This window comes from Apteryx rowi, unplaced genomic scaffold, assembly GCF_003343035.1.
Source record: "Apteryx rowi isolate R43461 unplaced genomic scaffold, aptRow1 scaffold_66, whole genome shotgun sequence".
Lineage (NCBI taxonomy): Eukaryota > Metazoa > Chordata > Aves > Apterygiformes > Apterygidae > Apteryx > Apteryx rowi.
In genome coordinates this window covers 648,604-669,090 of record NW_020450938.1, presented here as the reverse complement: position 1 = coordinate 669,090, position 20,487 = coordinate 648,604, and the positions used below count along the sequence as shown (strand labels likewise).

Below are 20,487 nucleotides of genomic sequence, written 5' to 3'. Positions count from 1 at the left end.
GACATGAATAATCTGTCTGTAGTGGTTTCTGCTCTTAAAAGGGATAAAAAAGACAGACTTTCACACTTACTGGAAAAATGACATTTGGACTGCACTCAAGGGTTTTCACATATGCTCTACTCAGAATACAACTGGTGATATGTATGTCTCCGTAGAGGTAACTGCAAATTTCCAGGACCACAAATCAACAAACATCTTTGAAAAACATATAAATTTAAATGTGTAAACATTCCCACTGACTTCAAAAAGACAATTCACATGCTTAAGGCTACACATTTTTTTTTAGTGAACAGAGATCTGAAGACTGGATATTGAATAGCATAAAATGAAATACTGCACATATAGGAACAAGGTAAATTTGACTAGGGAATGCAAGAACATCATTCCATGTTACTATGACCTCTATTATGTAGATATACAGTTAGTCCCACCAAGTGCAAGGGGATGGGTGGTGTTTCATTAGTGGTATGCTAGGAGTTATACTCCAAATTCAAGCTCAATTTTCTTATGCAATACACAGTTTTTAAACCCTGTGCTCGTAGAAGTAAAGGCACACAAAAGGCTGGAGATCCTATCTTGGTACAGAGTACTAAAGCAAAGCTCTGATTCAATACCTGTTATTCTTTTTACAGCTATACAGAACTAATGTGAAAATGTGTAGACTTTCCATGTTGCACGAAACCTTGCAAAATCAATACTTTGCCAGTAGATGGGAAGAAAACTCAGAGATATTAATGTCTGATTATTAAAAATTTGATATTAAATCAATTCATTTTACTACATTCCTTAAAAGTTAGTATGGAAACAAAAGCATGTGGGAGCCTACTGGAACCATCAAATTCAAGTAATTCTTTGGCAACCATCAGTAATCAATTTTCTTTAAGTCATCTTACGTATCAAAATCAAATTGTCAAGTTGGAAATCACTGTTTGAAAAAAACAACTTACAGCAGTGTAAATCCATTATTATCACCTTAGGATACTTGCTTTGTCAGGCTTGGCATAAGGTGGCTAAAGACCACTTATCAGAGTGAGGTGAAGTTACTACAGCCAAAATAGCAGCATTTGCTCATTGCCTCAGGAGGAGTTTAGGGGCAGCACGAGGGTCTAGTAACACCTTGCATTAAAATGTCGTAAACAGTTTTGAGAGCGGGGTCTGGAAACCAGAACTCTCCTCTCCTGGGTGGGTGTCATTTTCACTATGCCACACTGTTATGCTTTCTCTTGTTTCCTCACTCTCTGGAGCCTGCCCTGCATACCGTGGCACAGGTTAAGGGAAAAGAGCGGAGGGTCCTTCAACACAAGCATATTGCCTAGTGCCTATTACTGAAAAGTGGAAAAATGTCCACTTCCAATGAAATTCCAATGAATTTTCTCAGGCTGAGGAGGACAATGAAGCTCAATTTCCCAGTTCCTGAACAAATGCGCTGAAAACTAAGCTATCGTATACAATCCTGCAGCAACACCACTACCACATCTCTGTAGGACCATGCATTTAAAAGCCCAGTTTCATAATGAAATTGTATTTATGCAACTGTACTGTCTGTTGATTCCTATCCAGAAATTTTATAATCTGCTCCACTATTTAAATCCAATCTGACAGGAAGAGAAAGGCCTCATGATAATTACAGGACACATGTTAATGAGTAATTAGGCAGAAATTCTAATCAGTACACCCATTAACGAAAGTGATTTTGTTTGGCAAGCCATTAATCGGCCAACACAAGAGTAGTTCAGAACAAGCATGCAATACGGCATGACTTTCAGTCAAGTAGTAATAAGGACATGACAAGGAGATAAGGTTACTATAGAGGAAGAGGGTTTGCAGAACGTAAGGAAAAGAACAGAAGTCTGTGGTGGAGAAATAAAGGTTATAAAAAACATGATAGGCAAATTGAAGTTATTGTGGTGAATTAGAAAGATGATATTTAAGGATACAGAACTAAAAAACTTTAGAAAGGAAGCTTAATTCATTTTATTGCTGCTGGAAGAACCTGTATATAAAAACAGATGTGCTTTATATCATCATCCTTTGGTGTGCCCTGAGCCCCTTAGGGGAATTTGGGATCAAGATGCGTAGTTAAGGAAACAAAAATAGGCTTGGAATAACATGCATTAATATGCCCAATTAAATCAAGATAATAGAGGTTCTAAGCAAGCAGTAAGTCTAAAGTTCTGCAAGTAATTTCATTTGGTAAACTTTAATCCTGTACGGAGCTTCAAGAGCTAGATGTGTCTTCTGTGTTTTCCACTCCTGAACGTCAGTACTACAGAACGTTGTACTAAGTGCTATTTTGGATCCAGGCCTAGGGGTTCTGTATACAATCAAATCGTAAATATCTCCGCTAATCTCAACTAGATGACAACCAGGAAGTAATCTGCTACAAGTAATACAAAGATATAAACAAAAACCTGGTAGTAAGCACAATACCCAAAACAACTTCCTTCCCTGGTGAGTTTTAGTCTGTTATGATTTTGCTCAGTAGTCCTCTGCTGGGCTTCTACAGTTAATACTTTAATTTTGGCAGGACCCCATAATTATAGCTCTAAAAAGGGCTTTCTATAAGTTTCAGAACGTGTCTTCCATCTGAGAGATGTTTGCTACATTCTTGCCCTGATTTCCCTTCCCTGATGTTGACAAAATCACACAAGTTCACAACACAAAATATTGTTCTGTAGAATATAAGGAAAGACCTGAAGAAAATACAACCAAGCCAATAAAATATTATATGTATATAGTGTATCTATATAAATATATATATATATATACACCACTTTCAAACTGCAACTGCAAGTTGCAATTTAAGGTTTTCAAATTAAATTGACAGTATTAAGACATTTACCTATTCCTACAGTTAACAAAGATGAAGAAGGAAAGATTAAGTACAGCAGTATACACCTTCCATCATGATGCCGTGCTAGTGTGCAGATATATTTTCACTGTATTCATTATTCCTCATCTCATTATAAACATGTAGCAACATAGGGTAGCTTCTTATCTCGTGGAAATATGGAAATAAATTTCTGTCTGTAAAGATTTATTAGCCATGATTTCTTTCTTATACTCTGTCTGCTCTGCATTAGGATAATGACTGTTAGTTCCCCAATATCCATGTATTTTCTATAACTTTCCTTCAGCTCAGACTAGTCAGTTTTTCATTTCTGAAGTAATCCTCTACATTAAAAGCTATGTTTAAAATGGCAAGTCTTCCTAGCTGTGCTAATGCATTTAATTTAAAGATGTTTAGAATTATTCTTCATACCAAAGCAAAAGTTCCCAGTCACCTGAAGTGAGCCTTTCTGAAGCTGCTCTCTTTTTCTTGCTTCCTCTTCCTCCTTCTATTCATAACCATTACCTCCTCAAACCCAGCCTCTTCCAGATCTTGCAACTGTCTCCTCTGAACCCTTGCAAGACACTGAGATTCAAGGAGGTGAGGGGGGAGGACATAATCATGGCAGAAGAAGGAACAGCCATTCACATCGTTGTGGATGACTGGAACAGTGCTGAGAGAAAAACAAGGAGAATGATACTGGGCTGAGGGAATTAAGTACAGGAGATGGGGGAGAAAGAAAAGAGGTTGTAGGAGCTGGAGATGAGAAGACTGATAGCTGCACAGTCAGAACACCTGGAGCAATATAAAGAGTTACAGTCTACCTTTACTTGATGAAATGAGTTTGGAGATGTAAACTGCCCAAGTGACATAGGATAAGAGCAGCAGGCTTCAGTCATGAACTACTCCAGAGCTGTGGCAAACTGGCAGGAAGCTCAAGGCATCACAACCATCTGTTCTTCAGAGTTTCACGAGTTCTTCAGTGAGGCAGGGAGAAGAGCGATAACACAGAAAACAAGTTCAAAGCCCCATCTAATTACTGCCACCATTTTCTTCTCCAAGGAAGGAGAAGAAAAACCAGTAGGAATGGAGAGACTCACGCCTCACCTGAAAAACAGCTTACCAATTAGGAACCACTGCAGCAATTTGTTAGCCTACAATATCAAATACTTCACATATTTATTCCATGTACATATAGTGTATGTGTACGTACTCTATGTTCAACTGCAATATTTCACAAATAAACTGCTAACAAGAGTAGAGATTATTTTGCATAATTCAAATTTCAGGTAAAGGACAAGATTCCATCAACTGTACTTACACAGGATGCAGATTTAGTATCTCAGTAAATGATACAGTGTGATTTTATAACCTATTTACAGTCAGGAAGATTCAACGGATTCCTGTTAAAGAAAGATACACTGTAGCAAGTAATAATTCAGTAGGGCGGTTCATCATCTTCAGCATATCATTACTGAATCAATGCTTCATCACAGCAGTAAGTGCTACTAACACAGTGTGTGCTATACTTTAGTAAACTTACAATGACATTTCTGACCACTTAATGGTCATTAAAGAATCCGGGATTTTTTTTTTTTTTTTTTTTGTGTGTGTGTGTGTGTGTGTGTGTGTGTGACCTTAATGGTTTCAGCTGGTGCATTCTGGCCAGATTTCAAGAAGAGTAACTGTAATGAATTATACTCTGGCTTCACTGGAATCAGTGCAGATTTTGATAAGCAAAGCAATAAAGATGAGGATTCCCCAATTCTTGAGGGACAGAAGACTTTTATATTAACTTTATTTAGCAGGCACCAGAGGGAGATTTTCAAAATTAGAAAAGAGAGTAAGGCAACCAGTTCTTAGAATCAGCTGAAGTCTGACACTTAAATATTTGAACATTCCTTTGAACATTTCCCTAAAGTTTATTCTAAATATCTGTAGCGCCATACACATAATCTGCAAGAATCTTTACAGAAACACCAATTCTGAAGTAGGTCATATGCATGTACAAGCAATAAAACAAGTTCATCTAACTTTTGTTTCCAATCTATCCTTCTGGATGAGTCAGTTATTTAGACATAGCAATACTTAATATTTTCTAACTATATTTTCATTTTTAGAGTACTAAAATTCTAGAAGGAACCAAGATTCACAAACATCCATTAAAAATGGGCTCCACCAAGTAATAATTAGCACCCCATCATCTTCTAAGAAATATATCTTATAACAGAAATATAACACCCCATCATCTTCAAAGAAATCTATCTTATAACAAGTCTCACAACATTTCCTCCTAAACTGTTCTGGAGAAAGGTTCAGAATACTGTTCTGCTACACATCAGGCAACATCTGCTGTAAAGGGGGCATATTCCAAATGATAAAACAAGCTTAATTAAGTTCTGTGCTGGCTGAGATAAACCTCATGCATTGCCAAGTCTTGCAAACCATCTCCAAAAGGCCCCAAAAGAACAATTTAAAGTCAAAGGCATTACATCACAAGTTGTACATACTTGCTTACAGGTACTGCTGTCCAAAACCAGCAATAACTGAAAGTTATGCTGTTACCTTATGATTCTAGAATATCCTATATCTGTAATAGTTAATTTGTTAAAAGATTTCTCCCACACTTAATTGGACTTTATCTTCATTAGTGTTTTTTTACAAAGACCTTCTAAATATTTTATTTTTATTTATTTTTTTTACAAATCTCCTGATGATCCCCATATACTACTGTTCAGTTTACATCACTTAGCAGTCTTGGAACATGGGAACTGGTTTACTTTAGCATGAATCTAGACCAGAAGAGTATACCTAATGCACTGCAATCACTAATGAGCATTTAGTCCACAAGTCCAGGCTACGGGTAGTCCAAAGCAAAGCCTCCATAAATTTTATTCTGTGAGCACGGGGTCCTTGGCATCAACTATTTCACTCCACAAATCTGCTTCTGTTGAACTACTCCACTAGGTAAGGTAGTGACAACCATACACTCCAATGTGTTTTACACTCTAAGTAGGACATAATTTACATGTAGCATCCTGCATATTTTGACAAGTATATAAAATATTTTAGCATATTATCTTAATGCATTGATTTACATTTACTCTAACAGTTTTAAGATATACAACCATAACAAAATAATTGATTAGCATAATCTTCCTTTGGATTGATTTACTTTGAAGTATTAATTTTATATAACTGAAAAAATAATTGATAAACTTGATCTACAAGTCTCCTTAAAAATGCTCAATTTTCTTTGCCACATGCCTCTAGGTTTTCTCCCAAGTGAATACTTGTCCACAGCTTTAAAGTTTTTCTTGCTTAAATAATCCAAAGCCACTCAGCTGACTGGGCAAAAAGAAAAGACAGAACTCCAAGCCTATATGTGTTACAAATAGTACTGAAATAACTAGCACAATTTTAAGTGTTTTACCAGATCACATCTCTCAGGAAAACCCACAAAGAGTTATATAAAAGTAGCATTAAGGAATAGTTTTAAACTCACAGAAGCAAGGACTTTTCAAAAGGGAATTAAGAGCCATACTCAACCAAACCTAATACAATAGATATCCCAGCATGTATTGTATCATAAGATCACCAAACATTCAAATCAGTGTTCAAGTAACAGAGAAGATCAGTGATGAACATTTTTAAAGTCATCTATTTCTGTTGCAAAAAGGCCTATACTACTAAGCAAATAGATTTTGTTTCTGAAGTTTCAGAATAAATCAGATTATTTCAGATTCAGCTTTAGAGGAGAACATTTACATAAGACTCCTATAAGACGACTAACCTGTGACTAACCTAAATACCCACAGAAGACTCACATAAGAGTAAGAATAACCTATCAGCTACAACTCATTTTATATAGATTTAATTGCACTGAAAGCATAAATGAAAGAACTCCCCATGGATATTATATACTTTTCTAAATTAAATACTTCCAATTAGAATTATGATTTCACAGGAAAACCTTCTCCAGAATTCATGAAAGTTTGTAAAAGATCACCCACTGGAGAATGGCTATCATAACTGGCTGCCTCTAGAATGATCAGCCAAACTTATCTTGAAATGCTGTGACTGACTTAAGATACACAGAAGTATGTAAACTGAGTGCCCTCAAAAAACAGTCAGTGTAAAGAAGCTGTAAAGAGGAATGGTAAATGCACACTAATATCTGGGCAACAGTGTTCCCCTCAATTCACACCACCTTTCCCCAGTTTTCCTTTCAGTGGTTTATCAAAGACTGTGAATCCATGATTTCTCCCTGATGATTTTTACTTGTGAGCCCTTAGGATATGACATAGTGTATTTCCATCATGCCATACCTGGATATGACACGTTAACTTAATGTCAACATGACTGAAAAGAAGGCTGAAAGGAGAAGAATGGTGAAGATCATTAAGCCTTCAAGTACACAATCACACATTGAAAATTATTACAGTATTATGGTACAGTAATTTTCTCAAAGGACTTGCTTTCAACCTCGTGTTAAGCCTAAAGGACTGGCTTTGATTAGGATCAGCTTCTATGGATATGGACAGACGAAAGAACTATAGCTCAGCTTAAATAGACCCTTTCTCAAGAGGAGACATAAATGTTTAGGGACACAACTGAAAGACCCAAGCATTTAAAAAATGTAAATAAATAGCCCAGGTTTCCATCACAGTGAAAATTTCAGGTAATACACAGATGTGCATGGACAGGACTACTGGTATTGCTGAGTTAATCAATCAGATTTTGGTGTCAAGAAACATTCTGAAACAATGCAATAAACAATTTGAGAGGATTTATTGAGATATGCTTCCAGTAGCAGAAAGTACTTCATAAAAGAAAGGAGAGAGAAATTTGAAGGAATAAAATAACCACATGCTTTATGAGTTCTATCATAATTTTGTAAAACCTCAGTATTTTTTCAGAACCTCTGACAAGCCTTTTCCCAGTTTTTATCCCCATGAAGCCAACTGATAGCTAGATATACTGTCTAACCTATGACTACTTTACATCACAAAAGCTAAAATGGAAGAAAGTAATTTTCATAACAGAAGAAAGAGGATTGACAGTGTCCTGAGAAGAACAATAAAATTCCTATCAGATAATAGACTGATTAAAACTAATACTGTTCTCACTTCCAAGATATTCTTTTCTTACATTGTCTTTAGGGTCAAGAAATTGAACAAAGCCTTTAATCTCACCTTCTTTTTCAGCTTGCACAGCTGAGGAGCTTGTAGTCACCTCTACTTGTAAGAAATTCATTTGGTGAATTATATATAGTGCAGTTATACTGCAGAGAACAACTTTGGGCAATGGCAATTAGCTCTGAAAATAGCCATTTGCTATTACAGAAAAGATTTGTTAATTGTTTTTTTACTTTTAATTGATAGAAAACTGAGCATATCAGTTAATGTAGAAATAATCAAAGCCAAAAGTCTAACTCGGCCCCTCTTTCCCATGTTAGGAGCAGAAGATTGGAAGAACACTTAGCCCCTGAGGTAAGAAATACCCTTCATAACAATATATAACAATTTTGGCACAAGCTAAATTAACACAGAGAAATCTAGAACAGCCTAGAAAAATCATAAGAATTTTAAAACTGTCTTCATTTCCCCATGCAAGAACTAACTGTTAGATCGGTTTCCTCTTGGTCATAAAATCTTTTGAGTTCTCAAAATCTTTTGAGTTCTCAAAATTCAGTATGAATGTTACCTAGCATCTACATTAATATTGCACCAAATCAATGTGGAAGATTCTTTCTGTTACTAAAAAGGATGTTAAAAAATGCAAGTTGAAAAATAAGAGAAGTGTTAACAGCTATAAAAATGACTAGGTTATCACAAAGATTTTACATAGTTACAATTAATAGTTCTTGCTGGACTGTAATATTACAGTCTGGCCCAAGTAAGACAAAGTGTGATCTATACTGCCCTAATGGCAGAGCTATTCAGTCAGCTCTCACTGCTCCCTGCTTTCCACTAGAGAAATAGTGAGATCTTGTCTGCAAAGGTGCCTTTATCACACAGACTTATAACCTTGTCCATCCTCCCCAACATATAAACTCTACTGATTAGTGTCAATTACATTTTTAGCCTTCAATTATTTTGTTGATAGAGTTGTAGTGGTACTACAGATATTCAATAAAACATATACCTTATTTTGGCAGATCTGATGAACTGATCTAGAATGAACCTCTGGTATTACTGCTGTGCTGCAGCCTGCATTGAGGTCAAAAACTTCCAGTGCTCGGTTGCTACCAGCTGTAAGTACAATATCTGTAAAGTTCTCTGTGTTAAAGTTAAACTGATCTAAAGGAACAGGAGCATATAGATATACAGAAAGACAAATAACTAGGTATCACGCCTCTTTTGTACTTAGTGCTCTATGAGCAGCAACAAAAAACTTACAATCCTAATAAATTAACTTCCAAGGCTAAACTTCAATACCATGAAAAAGTATTTCTACTCTTATAGGAAAAGACTTCCAAACAATCAAATACTAATTATTTTAACCAAAGTTATTTCCATTCCAGTCTACAGATCTAATTTGCCATAGGATACAGGAGTAGAAATCATTTACTGTTGAAAGGCTGGTGATCTCCATTGTGGAAGCCATAGGAAATTTCTGAATCAATTTGCAAACACTTCTCTGTTTGTATCTGCAAAAAATGTCAAATGAATGTTAGTGCTAATAAAATAAGTTACAATTTGTAGCCACCAGTAAACTCACATTGGAATCATTAACCAAACTGAAATTTCTTTTTTTAATTATTAGAAATTAAAGCCATAGAAATTTTGATTTGTTGGTGACCTCTATAAAAAACTGATAAGAACTCATTCAGATGAAAAGAAATGTGAAATTCATATATATAAATCAGATCTCCCATCACCATAAAATATTCAAATAATCCTGCCTGTATCTTGAAAAAGTTGGAGAGAAAGAAATTTTTAAAGTACCTATGATCAAAAAACAGAAATACCACTAATTTTAGTACAGCATTTCATGTGCTGATTATAGGGGAATTAAGAAAGAGATAATGAGCAGAAAACAGTGAGGAAAGAATAATTTCCACTTAGATGGGAATGGAACAAGGGGCTGATCACACACTACTGAGGAATTAGGCCTTCCAACATGCACTGAACTCCTTTAGGTCCTGTGGCATATCTGCCAGCTTCATGGACATGCTGCAGATACTCCAAACCTACAAAAAAGCTTTCAGAATGGCTTCAGACTTATTTATATCACACAATGCAGAACCGTGTTTCTGATTCAATTTGATTAGGTCCTTCTGTTTACTGAGATATATCAGCACAGACAACAAGGACATGATCTTAAATCCATGGAAGTCAACAGAAAAACTCCCTCCAGATTCAGTGTTTTGACTCAAGCCAAATCTGACTAATAAGTATTAATACAATTTAGAACAAGCTTAAATGGCTTATAAAACTAGGTGAAGTGTATGTGTATGTTGGACAAGAAGAATGTGGTTTCCTTAGCAGAAATGATCAAAGGAATATAAACAGAGTTGTTAATAACCTCAAAATTTCTACACTGTATACTAACAGACACTTCCAAACATTAAAATAATCCAAATATAACTGCAAGTAGTATACTTCTATTTTTGTATATATTTCTAAAAACAACACAGAAATCTATGTGACGCACTATTATCAGAATTATTGTTCCTTTCCACCAGTGCTAACAGTTTTAAAAATTGAGATTCATTTGGCAAAAGCAATGTTTATCAGTAGTATCCACTGAAAAGAAAAATGATTAATGCTTTGCTTTTGCTTTTCTTCGCCATTTTGAAAGAACGGTCTGCTGAGCAGTCCCAGGTGGTCATTACAGCTATTTCAGCCACAGTGGTGTAAACCACAGTGTTTTGTAATTTAATTCAAGAACCTTTTGTGGTTTCCAGAAGTATTTTATCTGATTAAACTACAAAAATAAACTGCTCAAGATTCAGGGACAACTTTATCTCCATTTTTGGGTAAAGATATCCAAGCTAGCTTTAAACAAGCTGATTAAGATAACAGGAACAATCTAATCAAGGTAGCATGAAACTTCCTCTGAGCTAATTTACCCTGCTGAAAAAGGCTTACTGAAACCGTTAAGATTGTTCCCAACCCTGAAATCAATTGTTTCAAGCTAGCTAAAGTATCTCTCTTCTACACTGCAGTCTGCTACATGGATACCTCATTGGGTCTTTCCCAGATAGAATTTCACCCACAAAAAAACCTTCAACCAACGCTGCAAGGAGAGATTCATCAAACACAAGTTAGGACAAAACTGAACCACAAAGCAAAATCGAAAAAATAAAAACAAGAGTACCTATTAGCAGAAAAAGAGGAATTTCAGTCCATTTAAGACCTTCTACTTTTTGGACAGAATGTATTTACCACATATTTACTATACACATTCAATTCAAAGTGTAAATCAACTAAAATTAAGCCAGGTAGCAGGGACTCACTGAGCTGGATACTGTATACATTGGTAAGAAAAATGTTCTTATTTGTTAGAGCTTAAGGTTTATATAACAATTTTGCTTACCTTTCATTGCTTTAATAACACCTCCATAAACTAAGAATAAAGAGGCAACATAAAAGGTAGATAATCTCTGATTGTGGAAGGAAGGTATTACATATTTTAAACAGACCCAATATGAAAGTGTAAATACCACTCATTTGCAATATGTAAGAACAGAATTGAGGATTAAAATGTATGTTGAAACTTAAGTAAAAGTGCACAGTCTACATTTTCAGTTAAAATAATTTCCTGTTTGCTGTAGAAAAGATGGTTATACATTGTTTGTTGAGGGATTAATCTGAGGAATTAATCCATTAAAGATCAGAAGGTATTGTAATGTTTATCAAGGTAAAATCTCAAAGAGCGCACAATGAGAAAGCTTTTTAGACCACTGAAAGAAATTACAGCTATCAGTCAGAAGGTGCTTTTAACAATAACTGTGCTTATCACTGCAGATAATCTACAGGAACTGATTTCTATGGATATAACAAGGGTTGCTTTGTAAGTAAAACAAAGGAGATAATAATGAAAAGGGTAAGAAATCTTCAAAAGTAAAGAAAAAAGATTTTATTTTTCCACCAGAAATGAACTGCGAAAATAAAATTAAATACAACAAGGATAAAGAACTCTATCTCATGTCTGGTTAACTTCCAGAAATAAATTTTCCAGTTTGCCACTAGTGAAACTAATTCCCTTCTTGCAGGATTTCCAATACAAAGGCAAATACAAAAGACAGTTATAAAGTTGTTTTCAGCTATTACAAAACACTATGACAAGCCCTAGAAAATGTGTCACAGATGAGGACCAAGAGTGGGAAGCATGTATAGGTCAAATTCCAGCTCTCAAGTCAACTGGGGAGGCTATTGTAACATAAACAGGCCCTAAAATTGTCTGGATTAGACAAATATCTCCTCAAGCCATGGAAAAGCTTGTAATCAGGACAAAAAATGGCTGAAAAGTATCTTACCACTACTTTTATCCCAGATCTCCAAATCTGTGTGAAGCATATAATCTCAGTTTACAATCCTATATATCAATTATCCAAATAAAATCACATTTGTCTTGACATATTCAAAACTACACTTCTGTCTTCCTTTAATGCCTTCAATTATAATTCTGCTAACGTGACTGCTAAATGACTGATCTGCAAAGCCCATGCTTTTGGCATGTAATCATTTTTGGGGAATACATTTACAGTATATAGCTATTTTCAGGAGACTGATATACCTTCAGAATCAATAGGTAAAACTGGATTCTAAGATACAAACATTTCCTGCCATGATTGCAGAGGCTGAAACATCTACTTTCTAGGAGATTTGAAGTCCTTCACTGAAAGCATTTTTCTGATAACCCAGAGATAAAATAGTAACATTTTCATGACAGACAAAAAAACTTGCAGAATATGTTACTACACTAAAAACACAAGAAGAATAAGCACCCAGGGAAAAATATACAGCTTGATTTAAATCTAACATTTAAAGTTTTAAGGAAAACAGCAGCATGCCAACATCAAAGCCAAAACTAAGGCACAGACCAAACACCATCCAAACACCATAAGCATAAAAAATCATGAGGTTTCAGGCTATGAAAAACATTTTAATATGTGCTGTAAAAATTAAGCTTTGAGCAGCAATCCCATTATACATTTACAGACACAGCCCTGAGCTCAGTAAAGTAAGAAAATCAGTTGCACAAAAAGGAAAAAAAAACATTTTATTTTCTAAAAGGCTTGGAATTTGTCATAACTGCAAAATATTAACTCCTCCACTATGGAGGATAATGGAAGTTATTCACTGACCAAATGTAATGAATCTTAGAAAAAACAAAGGAAATGTATGGGAAAATTTAAACCATTTAGAGATAGTAGCTGTTTCTAACATTGTTAAAAACCATCTTATGATTCAGGTACTTCTCATCTAGTTCTCATTCTGTTCCTGACAAAAAACAGAGTGTTTAAGTTTTTTGAACAAATGGCAAAAGGTCACAGCAAATAAGCTTAGAATATTCTTAGTATCATAACGCTGAATCAGGTCTGTGGAGTCCATTTATTTAAGAAATTTAAATTAGCTTAAAGTGGTTCACATTAAAATAATGATCTTGTAAACATTAACACTACAGAAGTACCTGAAATGAACAGTCTCCTTTTTAGCGCACTAAATTTTAAGCCCACTAACCATGGCCTCTTCATTATCCATCTCTAATATGTGTTGGTATAGCTTCACATTTCATCAGAGTAGACATTTTAGCATTATTTCCCACACTGTATGTGTGTATCATTATTACAACCTGTTGCTAAATATACTGGCTTTAAAAGGCAATGTTTCTACTACTAAAACATTGTTTCTCCATTTTAAACTCCATTCATATTGCTCATTCTGTTCTTTAAAACAACACATCAAGCTGACTATAAAAATGACATAAAAATCCATGGATGTTTTGTCCTCCTCAAATTCTTATATGATTTAAAGGTAATTAAGAACTGGAGAAAAAAAAAACAACTTAGTAGCAAACGGTTATACATCTTCATAACAGCACACACAACTGCTGATGAAAACAGTGGAAATTTAATAGTCAGTAATTTTGAAGAATGTAAAGAAAATTGTTTAGAGAGTGAATCATTTTGAGATTAATCATAGACTCAGGAGTCAGGAGATCTGGATTCTATTGCCAGAACTGCAACAAATATCCTCTATGACATTTGAAAAGAACATTCTTTTTCTCATTTCCACTTCTCAACTCCACATTTGAAAATGAACCAATATTTAACCATTTTATTAAGTCATTGTGATACTTAGTTAATTTATACTTATAGAGAGCTCTTTGAAAACTCTGTACAGAGAAGTACTGATATGGTCATTGTATTGTCTTCACCTCTGAAATAGAGTGGCAAATCATCAGTTAACCAGACTGCATTGCCATGCTCTTCTAATTAAGAGAATAAAGCGTTCAATCTAGCGTCTTCTTGAATCAATTTCATTCAAGCATTCTTCCAAACTTGACTCAGAATGCAGAATGAAAGAGTTGTGAGAAACAAAAGTAATTATGCAGTGTTTCATAAAAGAAAGAAATGCTGGAAAATAAACTGGAGGGAAGCCACAAGAAAACATCAAAGCAAATTAACCTTTTGTTAATACCTTTTTTTTAATATAACCAGGCCTCAGACTGGGTTGTGGATTTGTTGTAATGTCTACAATTGTATGCGTGGTCTTTTGTCATTATATTAATATCCCAGAGATTCTAATGGCATGTTTTTGAGTTACTGTTCATCCACAAAGGAATACTGAGAGCATGGCAATATCAAAAATACTGCCATAAGCACAACCCTGTATACCTGAAGAGCTTTAAACTAGAAGAACACATACTTCCAAAAAATAACAGCAGCAGCACAGACCGAAGTAGAAGTTCAGTGCCCAAGACCATGCAAAATTGCTTGGATGGGTTCTACAGCTACACCAAGTTCCATATTACTTGTAGTATCTGAACTAACTACCTTCAAGGTAGTTCAGATAAGTCTTCTGCAACAGTAAGTGCAGTATGCATGTTCCTCCAGTTATTGGATACCCGTGCCTCCTAGATGAAAGTATTTGCATAAAAATATGGAGATATCTAGAGCTGGTACAATACATGCCACAAGAAAAAAATCGTTATCAAAGCCCAAGCTCCCAAAAATAGAATGGAAAAAAATATTTTAACTGAATATTTTTAACTAAATTTTAAAAAGGAAAAATAATCAGCATAACAGGGATTTAAAAGATCAGAATATTAATTTATATCTTCTTTCTTCTAAGTTCCTCCAGGATTGCCTGTATTTATGAGTTAAGGATGGTATGAGATAAAGATTTGCTTGCCTCAGTTTCCCAAAATCATTTGCTTATGCTATGGATAGATTTCAAGCGTAACTGGAATCAGGAATCACCTTTCCTAACTTTCCAGGTTCCTCCTATACTTTGTAGCCTTTTCTACAGGCTAAACACTTTGGAACATAAGACATCTGTAGAACCAGTCAAGACAGAAAGTCAAGGAAAAAAAAGAGTCTTTTCAAAGGAGACTGTGTATTTATTCTATTATTTACTTTTCATTATATTCTATTAGTTTTACCTTTCTAATGCCATGTATATACTATAACATCAGAGCAGGAAATTCTGCACTCCTTAGCATATAGTTTTCCAGTCTATTAGCTATATTCCCATCCCAAAGAGAGTACATGACTAAAATCACAAAAATAAGAGCCATAGCAACTCACTCCATTAAGAATTTTGACCAGAAATGAAGATTAAGGAACCACTGGCCAGTGGGTTAACTGTAAAACCAAGCAGGTGACTGGGTTTTGAAAACAACAATTAATTCATCATTTTGAACAATTTATAAACAGAAGTTAAATTAGATGATCATAATAATACATTAGGTACTTTTTCAAATAAGAGGAAGCTTCTGTTCTTAAAAAAGTGTATTTTACAGAGCTGATATAATTTGGCAGCTTTCTCTTTTTGTTTTTTGTAGGACTGTTTAAAGTTTCAGTGAAGTTCCACCTACCAAGTTCATGCTTCAATTCAAGAAAGCACTACTATTCAAGAAAGCATTTAGGCCTGTGCTTAATGTGTTTTTCTGAACAGCTGCCAAACATGCAAGGAAACAGTCCAGTCTTTCCCACCTGAGGATGTGGCCCAATACAATTGAATATAATGAACCAATACACTATTCACAGTATCACCTAATAGACTTCAGTGTTGTAACCTTAATTCTGTCTGTCCTTCCACTCAAAATCTCTAGTGGTAAGATAAGACAAAGGAAAAAAAACATCTCTTCAAGATTTTTTTAAACAGTATTGTGTCTAAGCATACATACATACACGCATACATATATATATATATGCATATTTGAATTTAATAAGTTCTTGTATACAAAAGTATTGCTGAAAACCAGCAAGAGCAAATAAAGAACAGAGAATTTTAGTAAAAGGGTATAAGGACAGTTTTAGCTCTAATTATATGCCAAAAGATAAGAAAAGTTATAGCAGATATTTAATAAAAGGACTGAATCCAAGTCAGAAAGATAGAGCCACTTAAAGATAAACAGAACAGTGTCAGTAATAAGTGCATGAAGGATGTCTAATAATGATGAAATACAGGGACAAGGTAGGTTAATAAGAGAAGTAAATAGATACAATATAACATGGAAAGTCAGTGAAAATGATGGAAGTGATATACTTCCATTTGACAGAGCAAGGAAGAAAACAGTCACACTATGTTGCATTCTCCAAAAGAAGAGGTATTCAGAAATATTCCCATAAGAGAAGGATTTGCAATAGTTATTCAAAAGTAACTAAGACATTAAGCAGGCAGAAGGTAAGGCTCAAAAGGCAAAATTGTAACTGTAATAGTAAAATAGTGAATAGTAAAACAGTAAAATACATATATATATATTTGCACCAGATAAGGTATGAACCATAAGAAATTATCTAACATTACCTATTTATTCTACTATGCCAGAACAAATTTATTTTTGAAATTAATGTTTATTATTTGTTCAAATCATATTTTTCTTCTTTAATATTCTCGCTAAAATAGCCCCTCCACCATCACCATCCTCCAAAAAATCCCAAATTGAATAGTACAAGTACTTTCACTGCTCTGTTAACGAGAAATTTCACTCACCGTTTTAAGTCATCCTTCACTGTGTCAAGATAGAAACTTAATAGATGAAATTCAGCTCCACAACACAGCAATATAAATGTATCCATATAATAAAACTGTGCAAAGCGTACAGATTTATGGAACTTGTCTTTACCCTGAAATTCAAAGTAAATAATTAAGAACGGATTCCAGCATACTGAACATTTTTTGTCTGAATTTCCAGCACTAAGGTGTAGTCCCCATGTATCTATCATCCTGACCATATGCCAAAAGGTTAACCTATTGTGTAGTCACCCTTTCTATTTTCAATACCTATTAATCTCAAGACAAAATTTTCATTCCATTTAAATTAATTGGCAGTAACTTTAACAGTATCTGCAATCAATTGAGTTCACAATATGATCTAGCTTCATACACTAAACTTCCATTTGAATTGAGGAGAAGACTATAAAGTCAAGCAGAGCTGAGCCAAAGAAAACAGAAAATATTTAGCAGACATTAAACCCAAAACTTCCAGACATACCCACTAGGTCTGGCAACCAAATTTTTTTGTTTTCACAAATTGTCAAGATGAAAAGCCTGATTTGCAGTCAGTGATGACCACCTAGATCATAGTATCAATCGGAATCACTGCCACTTAGTAGTTCTGAAAGACCTCATGTTCCTTCTACAGACCCATTAAAATGGAAGTAGATTAAAATGCAGAAGTGTCCTCTGTGAACCAATTGACATGAGTTTCTCATTACCAGAAGTAGGGCAGGTTCTTTACTGCGGACTGACCAGATCCTTAAAGTTCGGTCTTCTGATGCAGAAACTAACCACTTCTTGTCATGACTCCAGCCAACAGAGGCAACTGCACCATCATGACCTAATAAAAATAATAATCGAAATATCATAAAGTCTGTTTCTTGCATTTATACATTTCTCCAGAGACAAATGTATTGTTTTAATATAATTATACAAAATATTAAAATATAATTTAAATATATGCTTCAAATGGTTGGATTAAAATAGGTAACAGTAAACCATTCATTGATCTTTTCTTCCACCAAAAAATGTTGAAAAATGTCTCTCATTTTAATAATCAACCTTCACAAAATTAAATAAGGTCAGAGAAATGTCAAGTTATTCTACCTGAACAATCATACGCATTTGTATGACATTGCCTCCATTGTTATAAGGGAGTTCATATGAAAACATTATAACAAATATAACAGTAAAGGACACACCTATCTTTTACAGACATTCATATTTTAAAAGAATAAATTAAAAAAAGTTTTAAGCAAAAATACAGTATTACTCAAAAGAAAAGAAAAGAGAATTTGAGTATTACATTGTAATAAAATTCAATGTTATTATATTAAAAAATAGACTGTGGAAATCATTTAAGATCTTTCAGTATTTGCAATACATTTTTGTATTTTATTCATTAGATTTTTATTACTAAGCTACTGTTGTACAGCAGCTTCTGCAGGACTGTCTCATTAGTTAAAAGAAGATAAGTACATGCTTAAAAATCATAAGTTAAAGTTCTATAATCTTAATAATAAAAAGTTTCTGCAAGAATCAGACAGTTGTCTGATCAGTATGTTGGTATCATACAGGTAAAAAAATATTAGAAACTTGCAAAGAGACAACTTTAGAAGCCAGAAATACCATCCAGAAGTTAAAATTATTAATTTTCTCATTTATAACCTAAAATTATTTTGATGCTGATCAAAAAGTTCTGAAAAAGAAGAAAATATGTCAAATGTAATTAACATCCTTTGGCCCCTATTACTGTCCTAATTTGTCCAGATTGTCAGATCTCAGCCTAAAGAATTTCACCTAACCTTAAAACATTCAAAGTGCTTATGCTGCCCTCTTGTGCACATTTTCTCTTTTTTAGTCAACTGAAGTTTTATATAAAATATTTAAATTATTTTAAATTGATTACCCTTGCTGTAATTTATCTCAGCAATTAAGGCTTTCTCTGATAACATATATCTATTAAAAGGCTTATAAACAAGAAACTTTAATTCCCAATTACAAAAGACCTGTAACATTTTCACCAGAAAATTACTGAAGTATTGCATAGGTACATCTATCAGTATTAAATAAATAATGAAATATATCGAAAACATTATGATTTATGGTTGAAACAGCATGCCTATTATAAGTTCTTATTTTCTTTTCACACTACACAGCGTAATCTTTCAAGTATAATTTCACTGCCACTATTTATTCTTGAGGCAAAGGCATTATTGTGGGGCTTTGGTTTCATAAAAACATTTGGAAGCCTTGAATTATCTGCATGCAAAAAAAGGAAAAAATATTTATCAGAATATACAAAATAGATTTTCAAAGTGGTAAGAAACATGAGAAACTAGGAAAATCTGAGGTTTGGAAAATTGGAAAAGCAATGCAAAAAGCTGAAAATCTCTGCACTCCAGGTCCCCCAGTCCCAAAGCACAGTGAAGATGATGCCAACTGGCTGGGAAGAGATCAGTAAGCTTCAAAACAGTCTTTACTCAAGGTTCCCCATTCCTGAAGCACATTGAGAAGGACAGCAGCCGGCTCTGTAGAAATTCTTCAAAAGGGCCATGCTAGCTGTAACCCTTTTAAAGCTGGTCAGCATTACTTGCACTTCACAATAAGGCAGAAGCACCTGAAGAGCCAACACTGAAGAGGAACGGAGAACTACTTCAACTCTAACTGATCACTTCAGCTAACAAAACTGAACACATTAGGCTTATAACACAACTGCTTTTGTTATACCACTCCTCTGTGATGCATTATAAAAATGTGTTTTTAAATAATCACATATATTTAGAAGCTCATGCTGCCTTCAAATTTTTTAACCCAAATGATACATTGCCTTTTCTTAAAAAAAAAAAAAGAAAATTTACATTACTATTGATTTAAACTCTGAATTAGAGTCATTCATCATGTTTTTAATGAAAGGAAATACATTTATTATGGATGGTACTTCATAGCAGATTTCCTGATAATCTGAGCTGTCCAGAAAGAACTACATGAATTAAATAAGCACACAACAGATGAGCTGCAGTTCCTACCACCCTAGAGTACAGTGTCTTACAGTTTCATATTTATGCTGGTTTTGATAAGAACTGCAAACACAGTGCAGCTTGCATTCTTTTGCTTACCGAAGAGCTTGAAGTAGGATGTGGTTTACAAATCTTTTCATACTGTGCATCATAAAGAAAAAAGATAAACACTAATAGAGCAAAGCCAATCATTAGTAAAACAGTTGAGTAATAACTCATATTTTTTTTAAGGTAAGACAAACTAGTACTTGACACCTAAGTATTGGCACCAGAAACAGTTTCTCTGTAGTAGCATGAAGTTTGGTGCAGGTCTTTTTACTCTTCTCATCATAATAAATTAGTTCACATTTGCAGAGTACTGAAGTATTTTAGGCAGCTGAATTAGCATAGGAATCTGCACTCTGTGTGTTAAGCCACATACTTTAAAATACACCTTATAAAATCATGAGATTTTGTC

General features: G+C 34.3%; 1 protein-coding gene across 1 annotated transcript in view; it reads right to left on the bottom strand.

Moving 5' to 3' along the window:
• Nucleotides 1–20,487, bottom strand: part of WDR27 (WD repeat domain 27) — an 83,757-nt gene that overhangs the window by 37,466 nt on the left and 25,804 nt on the right. The window contains exons 17-20 of the mRNA XM_026085092.1: nucleotides 17,730–17,851; nucleotides 17,005–17,138; nucleotides 9,385–9,482; nucleotides 8,978–9,099 (exon numbers count right to left, since the gene is read on the bottom strand). Of these exons, the coding sequence (XP_025940877.1) occupies nucleotides 8,978–9,099; nucleotides 9,385–9,482; nucleotides 17,005–17,138; nucleotides 17,730–17,851 (476 nt within the window). The remainder of the gene's footprint in view (nucleotides 1–8,977; nucleotides 9,100–9,384; nucleotides 9,483–17,004; nucleotides 17,139–17,729; nucleotides 17,852–20,487) is intronic.